Here is a 23,672-nt window from a genome sequence, read left to right as displayed (position 1 = left end):
TTTAAGAACCCCCAAAATTACTGAGAGCTAATAAAATGAATTCAGAAATCAGCTATTTCTATAAGCTTGAAATGAATAATCCTAAAAGGAATTAAACAAAAGCATAAAAAATAATAAAATATTTAGGAATAAACTTAACTGATAGTTCAGGACTTATATACTAAATCCCTATCAAAATCCCAACACTGTTTTTTTTTGTTGTTGTTGTTTTCCAACACTTTTTTAAAGAGATAGAAAAACTAACCTAAAGTTTGTACGAAATCTCAAGGGACCCTAAAGAGCCAAAATAGTCTTGAAAAAGAACAAAGTTGGATGACTCATGTTTCCTAATATTAAAACTTACTACAAAGCTACAGTAATCAAAATAGTGTGGTAGTAGCATAAAGACAGACACACAGACCAATGGAACAGAGAGAGCCCAGAAATAAACCCATATATGTATATATATATATAAAGAGAGAGAGAGAGAGAGACGATTATTATTATTATTTCTGCAAGGATACCACGAACACAGGGGAAAGGAAAGCGTTTCCAAAACAAGGTCCTAAGGGTACTGAATATCCATGTGCAAAAAAAAAAAATTAGATCCTTACTTCACACTATGTACAAATTAACTCAATATGGATCAAGGACCTAAACTTAAGAGCTGAAACAATAAAATGCTTAGACGAAATACAGGTGTTTTCATTACCTTAAATCCTTAAGTATAATACCAAAAGCACAAGTAATCAAAACAGAACTTCAAAATTTAAAACTGTTAACCATCAGAGGAAACCATCAAGAGAGTGAAAAGACAGTGCACAGAAAATATTTGCACATCATATTCTGCTAAGGGATTAAAATCTAGAATAAAGAACTCCTAAGATTCAAAAACAAACAAAACCCCCTAATTTAAAGAATGGGCAAAGGATTTAGACATTACTTCCAATAAAATAGACAAATGACCAATTCACACATGAAAAGATGTTCAATATTATTAGTCATTAAGGAAATGCAAATCAAAACCACAAAACACCATATCATACCCATTAGGATGGAATACGCAAAAAAGGGAAGCAACTGGAACCCCAGTATAGAGCTGGTAGGAATGTAAAATGGTGTAGTCATTTGGAAAACATTTTGGTGGTTCCTCAAAAAGCTGAACACAGAAATACTATATGGCCTACCAATTCTACTCCTAAGTTTATACCCAAAATAATTGAAAAGAGGGGCTCAAAGTGGTATTTTTGAGTATAGCAGTGTTCACAGCAGCTTTATTCACAATAGCTCAAAGGCGGAAAAACCCCAAGCATTCATCACAGATGAATGGATAAACAAAATGTGCTATATTTACACAATGGAGTTATGCAGCCATAAAAAGGAATGAAGTTCTGAAACATGCTACAGAATAGACGAACCTTGAAAATATTATGCTAGGTGAAGTAATAAGCCTGACACAGAAGGAAAGATTTTGTATGATGCCACTTATATGAAATGCCTAGAACAGGCAAATTTATCGTGACAGAAAGTAGAACAAAGGTTACCAAGGACTAATAGAAGGGGAGACTGGGAAGTTATTGCTTAATGAGTACACAGTTTGTAATCATGAAAAACTTCTGAACAACACTGTGAATGTACTTAAAACTGTACACTTATAAAATGGTAAACTTTATATATACTTTACCACAATTTAAAAAAACAAGTGAATTCTCAGTTTTTCCCATGAAATATATCAGGTCTCTAGATTTTCTGTCTTTCTCTCCCAGCCCATTCCCATCCTGCTAGTAACAGAAGGGAAGAGAGGTTCGAAACATTGCCTCAATGTACCAATGTCTTATGAACAACTGTCAATGGACTCATTTTTAAATATGGCTTTTTCTTCTCATTGAACAATCACATTATAGAAAAATTAAAGAAAGAAAACAAAAAGATTAGTATCAAAACTCCATTATTATTAGAAATTTGTATGGCTTGCTAGTCTTTTTAATAATGAAGCCAAATGTATATCCATAATAAATTTATTAGGGTTTACAGAGTAAGTGAGAGCCAATCTCATTTACAAGTTACCAGATCTGGTTGCAGGTTTCACAGAAACTTGGCCTAAAGCACTTCAGTTCTGTCATTTTACTCTAAGACTGTGAAATGGAGAACAGGATGACATTGCTTGTGATACCCTTTGCTTTTTGAATATGATGCATTGTTCTTTCTGTTCGCCTCTGGAATACAGAACAGATTGTTCTTTCCCTTAAAAAGTTACCTACCTAAATTTGAAAAAGCTTTTTCAAATTTGTTGGTAAAAAGGATCTGAAAGTGATATGGTAAAATGTGGGTATAGAGGAATGTGTTTTTACACTTCTCTTTTCACACTTGGCCAATTCATTTTCTACTGCTCAGGAATTAAACGGTACACAACATAGAACCCCATAATATCCATGAGTTTCAGAAATATATTTGACAAAGAAAAGAGAAAAGAAAAAACCAGGTGGTAACTCAAATGAGTTTCTTCCCATACTTCTAATTCACTGTCCTGGGAAGAGCTGGCGTCAGCTTTCCTCTTGCCCCGGTTCTTGCCAGTCATGTTTTTCCTGGACTGGTCATCAGCATCTTTACTTGGTGTGGTCTGGGTCAAAGATGGGCTTGGAGAAGGGTCTCCTGAAAATGAAAAGTAAGACACTGGTATTGCCAGTGTAGTCACGGGCTATAAGAACCAGAGCAGGGTCTCTGCCTTTAAGAATCATGTTGCAGGGATAAAGGCTGGGAAACCAAACTTTACTTAACGAATTTGGAAATTCAGACCTAACAGCATGAAGAGTCATAACTAGAATTTGTATGCCTGCCTCCTCAATGGAAAAACTTACCTATAAAGTCATTTTGCCCCCACCCAAAAAATTAAGCCTGCGATCACTTTCTGAACTTGGTACAACTGATGTTTTGGTCCAGACAATTTTTGTTGTGAGGGGACATCCTGTATGTTTTAGGATGTTTGGTTAAGCAGTATCCTTGGCCTCTACCCATTAGATGCCAGTAGCACCCCCTTCCCAGTATGACAACCAAAAATGCTTCCACACTCTGCCAAATATCCCTGGATGTGGGGGCCTTAGGGTGGAAGCAAGAGGCACAAAACTACCTCCAGTTGAAAACCACCACCCTAGATTTATTTACCAACTTAAATAAAATACAGAAAGCAGTAGGTTGCAGCAAGCTACCCTCTAAACTTATAATTGGTGAAATTTATACTGACTTTATTTTTCTGGGCTCCAAAATCACTGTGGATGGTGATTGCAGCCATTAAATTAAAAGACACTTGCTCCTTGGAAGGAAAGTTATGACCAACCTAGATAGTATATTAAAAAGCAGAGGCATTACTTTGTCAACAAAGGTCCGTCTAGTCAAGGCTATGGTTTTTCCAGTAGTCATGTATGGATGTGAGAGTTTGACTATAAAGAAAACTGAGTGCCAAAGAATTGATGCTTTCAAACTGTGGTGTTGGAAAAGACTCTTGAGAGTCCCTTGGACTGCAAGGAGATCCAACCAGTCCATCCTAAAGGAGATCAGTCCTGGGTGTTCACTGAAGGACTGATGTTGAAGCTGAAACTCCAATACTTTGGCCACCTGATTCGGAGAGCTGACTCATTTGAAAAGACCCTGATGCTGGGAAAGATTGAGGGCAGGAGGAGAAGGGGATGACAGAGGATGAGATGGCTGGATGGTATCACTGACACAATGGACATAGGTTTGGGTGGACTCCGGGAGTTAGTGATGGACAGGGAGGCCTGGCGTGCTGCAGTTCATGGGACTGAGTGACTGAACTGAACTGAACTGATACTGAGAAAACAATCTACTTTCTTCAACAAATAAATTACACAGGAAAGAAAAAGAGAGGGGGGAATTTATAGGTTAGAACAAAATATATATCCACCAATCACAATGTATGGACCTTGAAAGTGAAACTCGCTCAGTCGTGTCTTGACTCTTTGCGATCCCATGGACTATACAGTTGTTCATGGAATTCTCCAGGCCAGAATACTGGAGTGGGTAGCCTTTCCCTTCTCCAGGGCATCTTCCCAACCCAGGGATCAAACCCAGATCTCCCACATTGCAGGTAGGTTCTTTACTAGCTGAGCCACAAAGGAAGCCCTTACTTGGACTTTAAACAAAAGCAAGACTCTTAACGTTTATGAAAAAACTAGAAATATGAATACCCGTAGGCATTAAGGAATTATTGTTGAATTATTTTATATGGGATAATGGCATTGTGGTTATGTTATCAAGCATTTATCTTTTAGAGATATGAGACCTGGAATTTGAGGAGGAAATTAGATGAAGTATAGTTGAAACATACCAGGTCAAGGACTGATGCTGAGGCTGAAACTCCAATACTTTGGCCACCTCATTCGAAGAGTTGACTCACTGGAAAAGATCCTGATGCTCGGAGGGCTTGGGGGTAGGAGGAGAAGGGGATGACAGAGGATGAGATGGCTGGATGGCATCACTGACTTGATGAACATGAGTTTGAGTGAACTCCAGGAGTTGGTGATAGACAGGGAGGCCTGGTGTGCTGTGATTCATGGGGTTGCAAAGAGTCGGACACGCCTGAGCAATTGAACTGAACTGAGGTCACCAGGTAATGCTAATGGTAAAGAGCCCGCCTGCCAAGGCAGGAGATATAAGAGATACAAGTTTGATCTCTGGGTCGGGAAGACCTCTGGAGAAGGGAATGGCAACCTACTCCAGTATTCTTGCCTAGAGAATCCCATGGACAGAGGAGCCTGGTGGGTTACAGTCCATAGGGTCACAAAGAGTCAGACACGACTGAAGTGACTTAGTACACACACAGCTGAAATAAGATTGCCTATAAGTTGTTAACTGTTGAAGCTGGATGACAGATATATAAGGGTTCACTATACTATTCTGACAACTTCTGCCTATGTTTGAAATTCTCCATTATTAAAAAGTTAAAATTGTTATGAAGGACAAAGATATTTAGAGAAATGAATTAAAAACTAAGGTATTAACACATGTAATGATTTCAATGTATGCAGGTTTGAAGCAGTGACCATCTGTATGTCCATCTATTTAGAAGACTAGTAGTAGAGGCAAGCTGCACAGAGAACAGCAGACCACTGTTTTTAAAAAATGCGTCAGTGTTAACAATAAACAGTCCTCCTTCACGTTATGGGATGTAACAGCAAAACCCCAAATTTTCATGAAAAATAGAGATAAATAAAAAGTATGTGCATATGTTTACTGAAAGTTTAAGTCTTTATGTCAGGATATTAAAATCTGGACACCATAATTCATTGATTCATTGCCAAGGTAGAAGTTTAAATTTGTAGGTTAAATTCTATGTATTTCTTTGGGGAAAAAGGACCACAGCTTTTCTCAAAATCTTAAAGGGATCCATGACACAGAAAAAGTTAAGAACTACCACCCTGAAGTGTGACCAGAAGTCCAAATGATGCGCAGACTAAAACTGGACTTCTCCAGCTATTACAAAATGTGCTGAGATTCTGAAGTTCTCTGTGATGAGCTACAGGGATGGTAGAGTGGGAGTCAGAAATAAAGTCTTTTCATTCCTGGTCCTTTTCTGTTCACATCATCAAGTTTTACATTCAGTCTGCCAATGACTCATCACAGCCTGGATACAGTGTTAAAAATACCCCTCACCTGAGAGGGAAACCCAAGAGCATGGTAACAGTGACTTAGATAAGAACAAAATAATCTGCACCACCACTGGCTGGATGAAATGCCCTTAAGCCAAAGTTTTTAGAGCTGCAGAGCTTACCAGAGGAAAGTCTGGGTGTTGCAGCTGCAGGTACCATGACACTGGGCTTCTCCGTCTGGTATGCGGCTGCTGCTAAGGTGGTATTCTCAGCATCACTGTTAGTCTGGCCTGTGACTCCAAAGCTGGAGCTGGGGTAGCAAGCTTGGTACTGACTCTGACCAAGGATGGTATAGGTGGGATAGTCCTGTAGGTCAAAGGGAACAAGGGAGGAAAACAAGACTCAGAAAGAAAAAAAAACACGAATTTCAACACCAAACACTTTCATGTCCCTCTGTCTCGTAATTATTTCCTTAAAACATTAACCTGACTTCTCGTTTACATACCTATGTAGTTTTCCACCTAAGCCAATGATTTTTCAAAACGCATCCTGTGGAAACCCAAGAGTAAAGAGGAGATGCTAGGGCAAGGCTGAGAGGGAAGTGTCCCATGCACTGTACACACAATGTCCATTTTCTCCTATAATATTCTTTTTCTCCCACTTTATGTACAGAATTTCTGCATAAATTTTGGCATAGAATTTTTGAAGGGAAGATTCTACACTTTAAGAAGTTTATATACCACTGCACTAGATGGTAGTGCTTTTAAGGACAGATGAGCGTGAACAAAAAAAGCACATATCCTTCATAGTTTCCCAGTTTAAAAACAGCATGCTGCTGCTGCTAAGTTGCTTCAGTCGTGTCCCACTCTGTGCGACCTCAGAGACGGCAGCCCACCAGGCTCCCCCATCCCTGGGATTCTCCAGGCGAGAACACTGGAGTGGGTTGCCATTTCCTTCTCCAATGCATGAAAGTGAAAAGTGAAAGTGAAGTCGCTCAGTCGTGTTCGACTCCTAGCGACCTCATGGACTGCAGCCTACCAGGCTCCTCTGTCCATGGGATTTGCCAGGCAAGAGTACTGGAGTGGGTTGCCATTGCCTTCTCCAAAAACTCAGTATATCTCTCTTAAAAAAAAAATCACATCTTCTTTAAAAATAAAGTTATTTAAAAATATCTGAAGGGAACTTTTGGTAGTTACACAGGCACACACGTGACAAAATTTATCAGGTCATACACTGGAACCTGTGTGGTTTACTGTATGTCAATTAAACCTTAAAAAAGCTGTAAAGAATGGGTATGATGCACAGCTCAAACACATCTTAAAAAATTCCACTGATATTGATACTAGTGACAAGTAGGAAGATGCTAATTGATCAGATCAATTATTTATAAAGAGTACTGAGCATCTACCATGAGCCAAATATAATTCTGTGTGTGTGTGTGTGTGTGTGTGCATGGACAGGAAAAAGAAATATTAAAGAAAAGAGCAAGTCATACTAGCTGGGGGAGTTAAAAATCTAGCAGGATATACGGCAAAAATACTTCCAACCAGTTAGCGATAAAAAACGAAAAAGCAGAGACTTCCCTGGCAGTCCAGTGGTTAAAACTCCGAGCTTCCACTGCAGGGGGCATGGTTCAATCCCTAGTCGGAGATCCATATGCTGTGTGGTGTGGCCAAAAAAAATAAATAAATAAAAGCAAGAAAGAATTCCAGGAATGGTTGGATCAGGGCTGGGTAAGGGAACAAAAAAATAGATGACGACTGGTCTGCTTTTAGGTGTAGGTATATTAAAAAATAGTGTGCGTTCTAAGTCGCTTCAGTCATTTCCAACTCTTCGTGACCCTGTGGACTGTAGCCTGACAGGCTCCTCCAGGCAAGAATACTGGAGTGGATTGCCATGCCCTCTTCCAGTGGATCTTCCCGACCCAGGGATCGAACCTGTGTCTCTTATGTCTCCTGCATTGACAGGTAGATAACTGACAAGAATTGAGACACTGTAGGAAAAAGCAGCATTCCTTTTGGAGGATAATGAACAGTAGGAAGGGTGGAAAGAAACGTTGGTTTTAGATATGGTTAACTTAGGGAAACAACAGGATATTAAAGGAAAAAAGCCAATCAATCAGCAGGAAGCCTGTAGATACGAGGTCAGGACTAGACTCTTCATTTTGGAAGTAGTAAATAGACACTGTGACTGTGTAAACATTCCTGGGGATGAAATAGGAAACATGTGGAAAACTAAATACAGACTGTCCATGACCGAAGGCAGGATACGAAAGGGAGAGAGACGTTACCCTGAAGAGTTCCAGGTACACAGCAGGAACTCAATAAATACTTGGGGACTAGAAGAATGAACAAATACAAAAGGAGTCAAACATAAAATGTGAACCAGATTAGTTAACTGCAGCCAGGAGAAAAGATCCATGGAGACTGTGGTTGATAATACTAACTGCTACAGAGAAAACAACAAATAAAAACAACAACAAAACCAAAAAACTTCTAAAACACTGAAGATGTTACCAGTGATCTGAACATAAAGTTAGCACAACAGTGATCAAGACCAGACCACAAGGAATTCACAATGAAATGAGGGGCTAAATAGGGGGCAGATACAATGACATCATTCAGTCTTGGCAGAGGAATGAGAGAGACTGGATAGTGACCTGAGAAACCATCCTAGGTCTTGCTCTAGGAGCATCCAGAAAAAGGTCTCTCCACGGCCCATACTGGTTGTTTCTTAGAAATGGCAAACTGATAATGAAAAGAAGGGAGGACGAGCTAGTTAGATGAACAGTATCAAGTAGGATGAACAAAAGGAGCACCATACCTGGTTTGAGATGCTGGAAACTGCTGCTGTTGGAATATTGGCAATAGCAGATGAAGTGGGTATCAGGCTGGCATTTGTGCTCGAAGCTATAAGATTGAAAGTGTTAAAAGATATTATGGGAAAGGCTGAAAGAAATTGAAAATATATTCTTTCCTAAGTAAACAGATTGACAAGGAGATAAGAAACATTGGCAAAGGAAATAAATACTAGATACCAGTTTTTCTCTTTTGCATGCCATACCTTAATTGAGATTTAATTAGAAATAAAGCAGTTCACACATTTTTCCTGTTTCAACTCGAGTCTTCAACTATTCCTACTAAAGCCACTATTCCTACTAAAGTCCTAGAAGGACACAACATACTGCCCTGCTTCATGCTAATGATACTAAGGAAATCAGAAGCTAACCCAAATCATTCCAGTCCATCTTCTCTGGCAGCTGCAAAATAACTCACCTGCAGTGTGACCTACTGACACCAGTAAAAACAACAAAAGCTCTGGCAAATCCACATGTAATTCCTATACTGTGATATTTACGGTCTCTTGCCCCAAATTAGGCCTTTTCTGATGCAACACAATTACTTTGAGCAGCTGAGGTAGCTCTCCAAATTCTAAAGTGTTTGGGGTTGCTTCAACAAACACCATGTTCTGGCATTTAATGATTTCACCAATGAGCCTAGAAAAACTCGGGAAGTATTCAATACTATTCTGGTCAGGTAAAAAATTTTAAGCTACTTAGGCTGCCTGTGTCAGCACAAGGAATTTGGGTTAAGTTTTCCACACCCTTCTATCACAAATTCCACCCACATTTTAATCAGATCCTCAGTGACTATCATTTGCCACACTGATTTTTTTTTTTTCCCAGGTGGACAATATAAGTTAAATTGTGAGGCACTTACTGCTCTTGAACTTCTCCTTCACTCATCATAAACATACTTACACTTGGTTCCTACTACAGTCACACACACAATAAACATTCACCATCAGGTAGATCAGACTGTCTGACTACCTATCCCATTGGTGACAAAGTCCTCAGAGGGGAAGTTATTAGGAAAATCTCCATTAACAGTAGTGCAGGTGAACAAATGTGGCAGAAACTTGAGAGTACTGGTCAAAATCAGAGGGAATTTTTATCCCTTTCCCCAAGGCTACTCTGCTTAAAGTCCAGAAGAGACTCAAGCAAGTTAGACGTAAGGAACAGCTACTGATGCAACAGTAGCTTCAGAAGACTTGGGACAAAGAAGAAGAGTTCATTTGTCCATAGTCACGAAGTTAAAGGTAAACAGGCAAATGATAATTGAGATCTCCCAATTCTTCATTCAGTGCCCTTTCTTTCCTGAGTTAGGAATCCGATTTCCTCACTTCTAGGGAGGGAGATTTCCTTTTCTATGGTACTCCCTTCCCCAGGTAAATGAAAGGATTCTTATTTACTTTCTTAAACCCAACAACTAAATGAAACAGATTTTATAGTCTTATAAATAATATTTTCTTCCCATCAATATTTTTCTCCCTAAGGGGAAGTCCTAAGAAATTACTGTATATAAGCTAGATGATTCTGTAAGTAGCTTTTAAATTATTCTTGAAGGAAAAGAATTTTGGGTACATTCCAGATTCTATTACTAGTACATTATGCTAGGCAGGCCTGTTGGCTGAACATAGGCGATTCAATGTGGGGAAGGAAATGAAGAGCGTACTTAACCTCTCACGGTTATCTCCTCCAGCAAAGTCTGTTTCAGACCAATTTCCCTTTAGCTCTCGTCCTAGCATATGCTCCTCTGTTCCTCCTGCTGCCGCCGCCAAGTCGCTTCAGTCGTCTCCGACTCTGTGCAACCACACAGACGGCTCCAGGCAAGAACACTGGAGCAGGCTACCATTTCACTTTCTAATGCATGAAAGTGAAAAGTGAAAGTGAAGTCACTCAGTCGCGTCCGACTCTTCGCGACCCCATGGACTGTAGCCTACCAGGCTCCTCTGTCCATGAGATTTTCCAGGCAAGAGTACTGGAGCGGGGTGCCATTTCCTTCTCCATCTGTTCCTCCTATTTACCTTTAATTCTGTTCTACCTTCTTAATAATTTATAAATGGTTAGAGGTTCAACTTATTCATATCTGATGTCTATGCACACACAGGGAAAAAGGTATTCTGACAAGGTAGTTTTATAAATTTAACAATTTTCAGATCGCTTACTGGAGGTAAAAAGGTTGACCTAGAAAACAACTGGCCACATACTCTAATATCCATGACAGGAAGTTTAATGTCTTGATTAGCTAGTTGCTGATATCAAGTTTTTAACAAGTATAGTACTAAACATCACAAATTCCTCTCAGCAATAGTGGCTTCCATTATAGAAAATGTTGGTCTGCTAACCTAGAAAGTTTACAGGGCTTAATAACAGTTCTTTCCTCAACTCGATCAAATCATTCCTAAAGCGTCATTCATTGACTCATCTGCTCATCAAACCAGGGTGTACTATGTGCCCAGAAACTGTTCCAGTCACTGGGAACAGAGGAGTGAAGACAATGCCTGCCCTCATGTTATTTAAATTCTAGTGATATAAGTCAGATGACAAGTAATATTTCTTTAGGTTCTTGTAACCAGCACTGAACTCAGGCTAAACTCACCTTAAAATATACACAGTCACTACATGCCCTACCTCCTGCACTATGACAAAAAGTCAGGCACTTCAAAAAAAAAAAAAGCACTGATCATCCCACAGAAATATATACATCGGTCTCAACAGCAACAAATTCAACTGCTGACTTAAAAAACAGAAGCAGCAGCAATAAAACATGCAACAAAAAGAATAAATTTCTAGGATCATTTAAAACTCAAGTGGTAACGCCTATTGATATATATATCTAAAGACTATTAGCTCCCCAAGTGCCAATGGGATGGCCAGCTGTTTTTGGATAGTTCCCACTCCTGTTTTGACAATGAAACTGTGAAATCACAGGAAGATAAGCTTCTGAGAACCATGCCCCACTCAAGGTCCACCTGCAACAGTCGGAATACACAGACAGCTTTAATGAGAAGGCAGTGGTTACAGAACTGTGAGAGGAACAGTTATGTGACATTACCCCACAGCTGGAGGGTAACCCAAGCGTTGATGGCACATAGAAGTTGGTGCAAGATTTAGTTCCTACCCACCTCACTAACTTTATATATGTCTCTCTACCACCCTTGCTCACCCCAGCTTTCAAGTTACTGAAAACAAGACCCTCTTTCTCACTTGAGGATCTTTGCAATGTCGCTCTCTCAATGTCTGGATTGTTCTCCCTGGCCTGTCCCTCTTGCCCTCCAGCTTGATGGTTCCCGCTCAGCATGTCTACATCCACAGAGACTCTGACTCCTCTATTAGAACAAACTCCTTTCTTGTCTTCCCAATCACAACAACCAGTTCTTTTCCCTTTCAAAGCACTTTTCAAAATTTATTTCTCCCTTTACTTCTTTGTCCTCTGCCTCCCCTCCTAGTCCATAAGCTTCATGAAGGCAGAATCTTGCTAAACAGGGAGGCCTGGCGTGCTGCAATTCATGGGGTCGCAAAGAGTTGGACACGACTGAGCGGCTGAACTGAACATCTAGCAAAATGCCTGGCCTGTAATAAGTGATGCTCAATAAATACTCATGGGATTTATAAATAATAGCATGTGAAGGTTATAAAAAACAAGCGGTGTGAAAAACTGCAGTTAAGAGAAGCCTAAAAAAACATGACAATCAAATGAAATGTGGTGTCTTGGATGAGATCCTGGAATAGAAAAGGGACATCAAGTAAAAACTAAGGCAATCTAAGTAAACCTATGATTTAATTAATAATAATGTACCAATATTAGTTCATTAATTATCACAAATGTTCCATTCTAATGTGAGATATTAGTAATAAGGAAAATTGCATGTAGGGAAGGGGATATATAACTCTATCATCTGTCATCAATAAAGAACAGAGTCTAAGAAAATACCAAACAAATCTAGTCAACAAAAGCTATTATGTGTCACCAACACTATTCGAGCCCAGAGACATTCACTGAAAATCAAGGCTGGGTTAAAATTAATTTTGAAAATTCTAAAACTAATTTTACTACTTGAATTTTAATTATTTTAACCATTTCAACTCAAGAAAATAACCAGAGATTTGGCCATAGTCACAGACACTCTAGGAAAAGGTTGATATAAAGAACCCAAATCTATTTAATCAAAGGGTTTTCATGAGCACTGAAGTAGAAACTAAACAAAAGGTTTTGATCAGAATTGATCAAGCCAGAAGTGGAATTTCCTATACTTTCTCTAATTTCTCCAGGGAAGATGGGCTATTGTCAACTGTTGAAAGCTTTTGGAGGGGATGAAGGGACACTGTCATTTTGATTACTTAAAAAAAAAAAAAAATCAGTACAATGCTCCTTGCTTTTATTCCATGCTGTGACTGGGCAGTTACACGGTAGTGGGTGGGGAGTTGGGGGAGATGAAGCCCTGGAGAGCTAAATAACATTCATTAGCCGAGCTAATGGAAATGAAAAGTAGGCGTGAGAAGAGTGATACTGATAGTGCGGAATTCAGGTACTCAAATGTGCCAAAAACATCCATATTTCATTTCAGCCAATTGTTACTATTCTTTCTACCAACTTTTTCTCAGAATAAATGGCAAAAATTGACAACTTGATGGTTAATTTCTGCCTTAATTTCTACCCTGTGCCAAAGCTCCAATGAAGACTATAAAGGGCCAATAGATTAACCAGAAAAGGGAAGGGAAATGAATTTAAATACTTGCTAGTACACGTTCACAGTTTGGGGAGCTGATATTGATACCATGACTTCAATACTGAAAATCATACACATTACACTCATGTGCTAGGGCCAGACTGCCCAGCTTACATCCTTGACTTATCCACTGTGTCTTATGTGTCAAATTTGTAAAATGAGATTAATGACAGTACTTCCCTCATAGGCGTGTTATGATTACATGAGTAACACTTATCTGCTGCTAAAACAATGCTAAACATATAATACAAACTTAATAAATACCAACAATAATCATTAGCACAATGGAGGAAACTGGGTTAACTGATCGAAAGCGAGAAAACGTACTAAAAGGTAAAGAAATTAGGATAGTGGCAAATTAAGTGACAGAATGGCTTTGTGACTTTTTCTTTAAAGCAATGGGTCTTAAAAGACCCTCACAAGGTGGTTCTTCTTGTTTTACAAGGAGGGAGAAGTTAAACTCAGCTACCAGGTTCCACAAATTCAAGATACAACTACAGAGGGGGAGTGGTGGTTCTACACCTTGGAAAAGTATTATTAATATAACAGAAGAGAACTTGCTTTTCCTTCATGACCACGGTGTAGTCATCAGAGATACAAATGTTTAGGAGGGACTTGTCCACTAGACTTGCCTGTAGTTGGACCCCAAAGCCTACCAACCTAGAGAAACACTTCATAAAAATGAAGAGGGTTAGAGGAGAAGATAAAGTCATGCTCTTAAAGTTTTTCCCTTCTGGCTTGTTCCTATTTTAGAAAGAAAGAAGGGGGAAAGGCAGGGGATGGGGGGTGGGGGGGGGCGGGGAAGAAAGGAAAATAAGAAAAGAGGAGACACGGGGTAAAATAATTAAGAAGAGAGGAGACTTGCTAAACAATAAGAGATAGAGGTAGCTCAGAGTAAGGTCTTAGGAATGTAACCAGTTCTGTTCACAAAAGACCAAGAAAAAGTAGTTCTTAATCATTTTATTGAAAACAGTTAACACTGAAAATCAAAACATTTTGTTTAATATAATCTAAATAAAAACATTTTTTATCCTCAAAGTCTGTATCTTAAGAATATCTCAGACCAGCTGTCGCTATCCTAACTTCATCTCTCTAGCACCACCATTTTATAAAGAATATTTAAAAGCTGGGAGAAAGGAGGCAGTTGAGAAGCCAAGTTGATGGACATTAATTCCCCACTTGGAGCAATGACAAATTCCCTGCATTGAACTTGAAAGGATAGGGAATTAACTCCATAGTGCCTTTCGAGTTTCTTTGTCTTCATTTCTAATAGTCCTGTCTTAATTCTAACCTTTCAGAAGAAAAATTCGGGAAGGCAGAGAGGTTTAGAGTTCCAGCATTAATGCTATGCTTTTCATCACAAAATAGAAACAAGACTGAATTTTGGCGCAAGAAAAATGTTTACCAAGAAGTACAAAATGGGGGAGGAGGTACGACAAAAACCACAGCAGAAAAGCAGCACACACCTCACAGAGCAGCACTCAGCTCATGTTCCATTCTGTTTGGACTCCACAGAAAAGAAGCAGCAGAGCTCTAACCTACAGTCTTCTGCTCGTTTACAGGACAAAATGTCACTGGAAACAGACTAGAACAAAATCAGACAGGTCTTCTGGACACCAACATGCAAAAGAGGAATCTTCAGTTCTATTAAGCAGTTCACGAAGGCTTAAACTACTTATGAACCTCACTCCTAAGTTCTGGTTTGTCTAACACAAAAAGCATGCACAAATGCAAATATCCTGTATTACCCAATATATTTGGAGATACAGGTAGATTAAAAACAAAAAACAGTAATTAAAAAAAAAAAATGAAACACACACAACCATGCCTGTTTACCTTGAATGGGATAAGAATAATGTGCTGGGCTTGGCTGGCTTGTGGTTAACCCTGTAGTGCAGGTAAGAACACTGTGTTGACTTGGAGATGGAGTCTGAATTAAACCACTTTCAGGTTTCATACCTGGCCACAATGCACCTGAATCAGATAAATTGGACCAATTACAAACAACACACTGGGACTGAGGAGCATATCAGCCAGTAAGTTTAAAAATCTAAATCTTAAAACAATAATAAATTTGCTTGTAAGAGAAAATTACTGAATCTCCCACTCGTAATATACCACAAGCAAATACAGTTTCAAAGAATTGGGAGTGGGGCCATAGAAATAAAAATCCTGTCAAAAACCCCAATAGTAATATACATATATAAGTTCACCTCAATGGTTGGGGGAAATTGTTCAGGAGTAAGAAAAAGAGCTACTGACACCCAAGCATTGTTGTAAAGAGTGTCTGACATTCAAATTATTTGTGTGCATTGTCAAGGTGGGAGATATTCCACATACATTTAAAATTCACTTACCCATTAAATAAGAACCAGATTTTTCTAAAATGTATATATACTTCTCTGCCTCCTTAAGCTGGTTATTTTGTTACCTTTGTTTCTTCTGATTAGGAAAGATATACCTGCTTACTTTCATAAATTAAAAACATTAACAGAAATATGTAATTCCTAATTTTTAGAAAAAATAAAGTCACATATAATCCCATCATCCAGACTTAACCACTATTCACAGTTTGCATAAGAGCCACTAAGATTTCTTCTGATTACAATCTTGTTTTTCCTTTTTAATAAAAATGGGATGTTACCTGCTGTTCATAATTTACTCTTCCACGTAATATCTGAGAGACATCTCTCCCTGTCAGAACATAAAAATCCACCTCACACTGACAGATATCACAGCTATTCACTTTTTTTTTTTTAAATCACAATGCTCCTAGGTGGCAATCTTTTAAAAATATATTCATACCCTTTCCTATCTTCTTAGCAGGGGGAACATACCTTATTTCAGAATTATTGTTTCCAAGAGCACTTCTGTGCTGTGCTATGTACATTACAGAAACATCCCAGAGACTACTGCAGTATGTCAAAACATCTGCTGAGTACTAAGCAGAACTCAATTACAGTTCTATGATTTGGAGTTTCTTTATCTCTTTGCCTTTCCTCTGTGATCTGGCACTTCTTGACAATCCTCTGTTTCTGGCTGTATCTCCTTTTTCATCTGCAGTAAACTAAGAAACCGTAAGAAAAGCATGCTTCTACATGAGAGTCTAAGGATATCCTTTATGAATGAATTGTTTCTGTCATAATTTTGGCTATGCAAAAGTCTATGAAAAACCTCACTGTGCTCTGAATAGTTATGGCTACTGGATCAATATAGTTGAAGCTGATAATTGGGTCCAAGAAGATTCATCGATGAAACACATTCCATAGGAAATCAGTATGAAGGTCAGCCACAGCTTCAAATTCAGTATTACCTTATTTCACATACTCTTAATCTGGTAAGAAATTTATAAATATATAATGCTTTGACAGTAAAGACCTCTGCTTCAGCAGGGCATTCAGATATTTTAGTGTAACTGAGATCTATAAAATCTGTTGATAAGTAAATGTAAGAACAGTAAAAGGAGATGTGAAAATCTTAAAAGGTTGACAATGGAACATGGTAACTGCCTTGTCTCAAACTATTTTTTTTTAATTGAAGTACAGTTAAAATGTTGTGATAGTTTCTGCTGTATGACAAAGTGATTTATATATACATGTATATATACATATACACACACACACACACGCAGATTCTTTTCCATTATAGGTTATTATAAAATATGAAGTATAGTTTCCTGTGCTATACAGTATAGGTTCTTGTTGTTTACCTATTTTATATATTGTAGTGTGTATATGTTAATCCCAAACTCCTAATTTATCAAACCCTTAAAGCATTAAAAAGTCATAGTTTTTTCTCACCTATTAAACACATGAAATAACTTATTTGAAGAGATTAAGAAACACCAACATCTTAGCACGAATTAGAAGGGCCGTCCCCCTCCTTACTTAGTTCATGATGATTTTAAGTCTTGTCCAGGTAAGCCACAGCCGAAGTCCTTGCTATGGTTGACATTTAACAATAAAAAATACTTCAGAATGTAGTTTTTTATTTTTATTTTTATTTTTTTTAATTTTAGTTTTTTATTTTTTAAATTTTAAAATCTTTAATTCTTACATGCATTCCCAAACATGAACCCCCCTCCCACAGAATGTAGTTTTTTAAACATTCATGATGTGAAATTTGAATATCAGTGCTAACACTCTTGGTGATTGACTATCACAGTTTTTAGAAACAACTTGCCATTCCAGCATCACAGTAACTTTCAGATTTATTGTAGTCAATTTTTTTTTCCTAAATAGGTTCTGAACCTGGGGTGCTGGATTTCTGAACATGTTTATTATTACACTGTACTAAAATACTATCTTACTAATAAAAATAATATCAACTGAGAGGGTTTTGCTAGTCTCATTATTTAGTATATATTCTTAAAAAGTTTCAAAATGTATAATTTCTGGGGAGAGAGGTGGGGGGGGGGTTCATGTTTGGGAACGCATGTACACCCATGGTGGATTCATGTCAATGTATGGCAAAACCAATACAGTATTGTAAAGTAAAATAAATAAATAAATAAAATATATAAAGTTAAAAAAAATGTATAATTTCTATAAATTGGTCTTTCTGATAAAGTCAAAAATTAGTGCAAAATGTCCAAGACAAATGAGAGGAAATAGCTAGTCCTGAGTGTTCTGGGCCAGAAACATGAAGTATAAACATGAAGTATATTTAATACTGTTTTATAAAGAATAAAGGAATAAAAGACAACATGGACATTGCTTCCAGCATCATTGTTGCTGCTGCTGAGTCGCTTCAGTCGTGTCCAACTGTGTGACCCCTTAGACGGCAGCCCACCAGGCTCCGCTGTCCCTGGGATTCTCCAGGCAAGAACACTGGAGTGGGTTGCCATTTCCTTCTCCAATGCAGGAAAGTGCAAAGTCAAAGTGAAGTCACTCAGTTGTGTCCAACTCTTAGCGACCCCATGGACTGCAGCCTACCAGGCTCCTCTGCCCATGGGATTTTCCAGGCAAGAGTACTGGAGTGGGGTGCCATTGCTTTCTCCATCCGGCATCACTGTAGCCCTGCTCTTTAAGCCCTTCCTTTAAAAGCACTCTTCCTAGAATTTCAAGTAACAAGTAGCATGACCACCAAATAGTCTGTAGAGCACTATTGCCAACATCAAAGAAATAAAATCCTGGCTTCCTGACTCCTACCTAGTCCACTGTTCTTTGCCCATAAGTTCAGACTTTCTCAAGTCATTTAAGCACCAAGGGCCTGATGTAGAGCAATAACTGACCAAAAAATGGCAAAGGAATTTTTGTCTCTGAGTGCTATGCTCCTGCTGCCCCACAGTGGGGTCTTATCACTAACTCTACCCATGTTTCTCAGCCCAGATACTTCCCTATGGGTTAGTTACTAACCAAACTAACCTGAGCACCTCACTGTGCAGTAATGTGTATCAGAGTAGCGGACCTTTAGAGAAGACTGTGCAAGCTCAGTTGCTAAGTTGTGTCCGACTCTTTGCAACCTGATGGACTGTAGCCCACCAGGCTCCTCTGTCCATTGGATTTCCCAGTCAAGAATACTGGAATGGGCTGCCATTTCCTTCTCCAGGTTAGAGAAGATTAGTTTGGTTAAGAATTGAAGTACATGTAAATGCTAGGAAAAAAATGTGAAAAAATATCTGGTTGATTTAATAGCTCACTAGGATGAGCTATTATAAATACTAAATAATCTGAGTACTTTGTTAATAATAAAACAAGTAGATTATAGAAAATTGGGAAACTACAGAAAGTGGAAAGAAAAATATCGCATAGTATCATCATACAGAAAAAACTACAGGCAGTTCTCACTTTTGCATGGGACTGTGTTAACTGAAACCGGTGCACAGTGGAACTGTGTCCTCATTTTGCATGCTTCTTCAGTAACTGAGATCAAACCTGTACTGCCTGTTCCGTTAACATTCAGTTTTTCTTCCAAATTATTCTTTACGTAGTATTTTTAAAAAAATACTTAGTATATTATATTGTATTATATTATATTTTCAGTTTTATATACTGCTTTTTTCAATTAATAATGAACTATGTTTCAAGACACTAAGTGTCAGGAAGCATTTAACAGGAGGCTTCCTGTGTGCTGTTTTGGATCTGTCATGAATCCTCTGTCCCTTATCAATTCCTGAATATTCAGGAATTAAGTGGAGCAGCAAACTGCTGGGGGGGGTGTTTGGGGGGGTGGTGGTTAGGATTGCATGCATTTCCTTCCGTTAGTTTTTCCATTTGGTAAAACTGATTATTTACAACCCTCTCTCTTTCATATGGATAACCTCATGCTTCCTTGATAACGTGTAAGTTTTGATTTTATCTCTGCTGAAAATAGCTACCTTGTAAGACAGTATAAATACTCACACAATGTTGAATAAAACACCCTTGCTCCATCAGAGCCTGGGTCCCCTTGTCTTCTCTCTCTTTCTCTCACTCTCTCTCTGGCTTTATCTGGAGCACAGAAGCCCGCTGTGTTCACTTTCCTGCCCAGGCTTCTAAGACCCTTTCGAGAAGGTGCTCTATGCCTTCACCCCATCGAGAGGGCACCAGGTGCCTTCATGAAAAGCACAAGCTGCGTGTCAGGGGCTTTATTGGTTTTCTGCGTAAACCAAGGAACATTAGCCTCTTTCTCTCTCCTTTACTTTCTTAAAGTAAACTGGTGGACTCTGGACCACCAGGTTCCAGTCCACTAAAGGACCTCAACAACTAAGTATTTTTTAAGAATATGGTTTATAATGGCTACTCAGTTTTCTATTCTACGAATCTACTGCAATTTAACACACATCTTTCCATTCAATAAGTAGGCTGTTTCCAATCTTTTGCTATTGTAACTAATGCTGTGATGAGTATCTTGGTAGTAATTTTTTGTGGTTATCTCTAATTAATTTCCTAGGATAAATCCCTAGAAGCGATTACTGAGGGAAATGACACTAACATCATCCTTAAGACTCTTAATACTACTGTCAAATCTCCATCTCATATTAAACCTCTTTTAAAAGAAGGCAGAACAATGCAGGTTAAGCCAATCTTTTGTGAGCTCCTAAAAACAAATAAGTACCCTTTCACTCACACCTATTCAATCAGATCACTGGAAGTTAAACCTCAAATCTTTATTCTGCCATCTCATCATTTCTACATAGCTGTGGAAAGATGACCACTATTCCTTTACTTTTAAATATCTGTCATAATATGGGCTTCCTAGATTGCCTTCATCTTTTCTCACTTCTTTAAAAGGAGGAAACTTTAATTTCATGTCAACTCTAATATTAACTTTTTCATACAGACCTAAATTTATGAGCACTTCTGGATTTAAACAGATTGAGGTGCAATTCTAATCCAAGGCATTTACTAACTGTATGACCTCAGGTTAGTCACTGAATCCTTCTAAATGTGTTTCCTCATCTATAAACAGGGATAACGCTACCACTTATTTTTTATGACTGTTGGTTTGGATTAATTAAGAAAATAATGTAAAGTGTGAAGTACTTATTCTCAGCATATTGCTTGGCACAGTAAGCACTCATTATTATTTCAATGGCAATGCCAAAGAAAGCTCAAACTACCACACAATTGCACTCATCTCACACACTAGCAAAGTAATGCTCAAAATTCTCCAAGCCAGGCTTCTACAGGTATGTGAACCGAGAACTTCCAGGTGTTCAAGCTGGTTTTAGAAAAGGCAGAGGAACCAGAGATCAAATGGCCAACATCCGCTCGATCACTGAAAAAGCAAGAGAGCCAGAAAAACATCTACTTCTGCTTTACTGACTATGCCAAAGCCTTTGTGTGGATCACAACAAATTGTGGAGAATTCTTCAAGAGATGAGAATACCAGACCACCTGACCTACCTCCTGAGAAATCTGTATGTAGGTCAAGAAGCAACAGTTAGAACTGGACATGGAACAACAGACTGGTTCCAAATAGGGAAAGGAGTACATCAAGGCTGTATATTGTCACCCTGCTTATTTGATAACTTACTAAGATCACGGCATCTGGTCACATCACTTCATGGGAAATGGATGGGGAAACAGTGGAAACAGTGTCAGACTTTATTTTTGGGGACTCCAAAATCACTGCAGATGGTGATTGCAGCCATGAAATTAAAAGATGCTTACTCCTTGGAAGGAAAGCTATGACCAACCTAGATAGCATATTCAAAAGCAGAGGCATTACTTTGCCAACAAAGGTCCGTCTAGTCAAGGCTATGGTTTTTCCAGTAGTCATGTATGGATGTGAGAGTTGGACTGAAGAAAGCTGACGCCGAAGAATTGATGCTTTTGAACTGTGGTGTTGGAGAAGACTTTTGAGAGTCCCTTGGACTGCAAGGAGATCCAACCAGTCCATTCTGAAGGAGATCAGCCCTGGGTGTTCTCTGGAAGGAATGATGCTAAAGCTGAAACTCCAGTACTTTGACCACCTCATGCAAAGAGCTGACTCATTGGAAAAGACTCTGATGCTGGGAGGGATTGGGGGCAGGAGGAGAAGGGGACGACAGAGGATGAGATGGCTGGATGGCATCACCGACTCAATTGACATGAGTTTGGGTGAACTCCGGGAGTTGGTGATGGACAAGGAGGCCTGGCGTGCTTCAATTCATGGGGTCGCAAAGAGTCGGACATGACTGAGTGACTGAACTGAACTGAACTGAATGCAGAGTACATCATGAGAAACGCTAGGCTGGATGAAGCACAAGCTGGAATCAAGATTGTTGGGAGAAATATCAATAACCTCAGATATGCAGATGACACCACCCTTATGGCAGAAAGCGAAGAACTAAAGAGCCTCTTGATGAAAGTGAAAGAGGAGAGTGAAAGAGTTGGCTTAAAATTCAACATTCAGAAAACTAAGATCATGGCATCTGGTCCCATCATTTCATGGGAAATAGATGCAGAAACAATGGAAAGAGTGAGACTTTATTTTCTTGGGGCTCCAAAATCACTGCAGATGGTGACTGCAGCCACGAAATTATAAGAGGCTTGGTCCTTGGAAGAAAAGTTAAGACCAACCTAGACAGCATATTAAAAAGCAGAGACATTACTTTGTCAACAAAGGTCCGTCTAATCAAAGCTATGATTTTTCCAGTAGTCATGTATAGATATGAGAGATGGACCAGAAAGAAAGCTGAGTGCCGAAGAATTGATGCTTTTGAACTGTGTGTGGTGTTGGAGAAGACTCATGAGAGTCCCTTGGACTGCAAGGAGATCCAGCCAGTCCATCCTAAAGGAAATCAGTCCTGAATATTCATTGCAAGGACTGATGCTGAAGCTGAAACTCCAATACTTTGGCCACGTGATGTGAAGAACTGACTCGCTGGGAAAGACCCTGATGCTGGGAAAGACTGAAGGCAGGAGAAGAAGGGGACGACAGAGGATGAGATGGTTGGATAGCATCACCGACTCAATGGACATGAGTTTGAGAAAACTCCAGGAGTTGGTGATGGACAGGGAGGCCTGGTGTGCTGTAGTCCATGGGGTCACAAAGGGTTGGACACGACTGAGTGACTGAACTATTATTATTGCATAAATATATTAATATAAAGTTATATTATTACAATAAGATTTTCTAAAGCTCTGTTTATATCTGAAATAAAAAACAGACTAGTTAATTGAGTGTTAGTGCTAAAAGTAAGAGAATAAAATTACTGAAACCTTCACAAGAATAAGGTCTTCCCTGAAAGCTCAGTTGGTAAAGAATTCGCCTGCAATGCAGTAGACCCTGGTTTGATTCCTGGGTCAGGAAGATCCACTAGAGAAAGGATAGGCTACCTACTCCCCAGTATTCTTGGGCTTCCCTTGTGGCTCCGATGGCAAAGAATCCGCCTGCAATAAGAGAGACTTGGGTTCGAGCCCTGGGTTGGGAAAATCCCCTGGAGAAGGAAAAGACTACCCACTCCAGTGTTCTGGCCTGGAGAATTCCGTGTACTGTATAGTCCATGGGGTCGCAAAGAGTCAGACATAAGTGAGCAACTTGCACTTCACTTTTTCACAAGAAAAGAAATGGAGAGTTTTTTTGTTTTTTTTAACTGAAGGGTAGCTGACTTACTATATATGTTAGCTTCAAGTGTACAGCATAGTGATTCCATTTTTTTGCTTCCCTGGTGGCTCAGTCAGTAAAGAATCCGCCTGCAGTACAGGAGACCTGGGTTCAATCCCTGGGCTGCAAAGATCCCCTGGAGAAGGAAATGGCAACCCACTCCAGTATTCTTGCCTGGGAAATCCCACGGACAGAGGAACCTGGCAGGCTACAGACCATAGGGTAGTAAGAGTTGGACACAACTTAGCAATTACACCACCACCACCACAGGTTATTATAAGATATTGGATATAATGCCCCCTGCTATACAGGAAGAAGCGGAGTGTTTTATATCTGAGTGCTATAAAACAAAAAAAGCCATGTGGTAAAACGTAAGAAAATCTCTTTTAAAAATACAGCCACTTAAAGTTATCACACACATACACATAAAAAGTATTCCAAGTATTTCTTTGAAATTTCCTTTATGAAATTTGAGGATATGCCATACCTATCATTCAAAGGCAA

The 23,672-nt window shown here is 39.0% G+C and overlaps 1 protein-coding gene across 4 annotated transcripts in view; it reads right to left on the bottom strand.

Moving 5' to 3' along the window:
• Nucleotides 1–23,672, bottom strand: part of EYA3 (EYA transcriptional coactivator and phosphatase 3) — a 96,822-nt gene that overhangs the window by 24,958 nt on the left and 48,192 nt on the right. For 2 of the 4 annotated variants that reach the window (XM_069578872.1, XM_069578873.1), the window contains exons 7-10: nt 14,991–15,128; nt 8,406–8,491; nt 5,765–5,948; nt 2,492–2,631 (exon numbers count right to left, since the gene is read on the bottom strand). In XM_069578872.1, the coding sequence (XP_069434973.1) occupies nt 2,492–2,631; nt 5,765–5,948; nt 8,406–8,491; nt 14,991–15,128 (548 nt within the window). The remainder of the gene's footprint in view (nt 1–2,491; nt 2,632–5,764; nt 5,949–8,405; nt 8,492–14,990; nt 15,129–23,672) is intronic. The other 2 variants (XM_069578874.1, XM_069578875.1) reach the window with 1 other exon arrangement.

The sequence above is a fragment of the Ovis canadensis genome, chromosome 2, assembly GCF_042477335.2.
Source record: "Ovis canadensis isolate MfBH-ARS-UI-01 breed Bighorn chromosome 2, ARS-UI_OviCan_v2, whole genome shotgun sequence".
In the NCBI taxonomy this organism is placed as follows: domain Eukaryota; kingdom Metazoa; phylum Chordata; class Mammalia; order Artiodactyla; family Bovidae; genus Ovis; species Ovis canadensis.
This window is presented reverse-complemented; position numbering and strand designations above follow the sequence as displayed.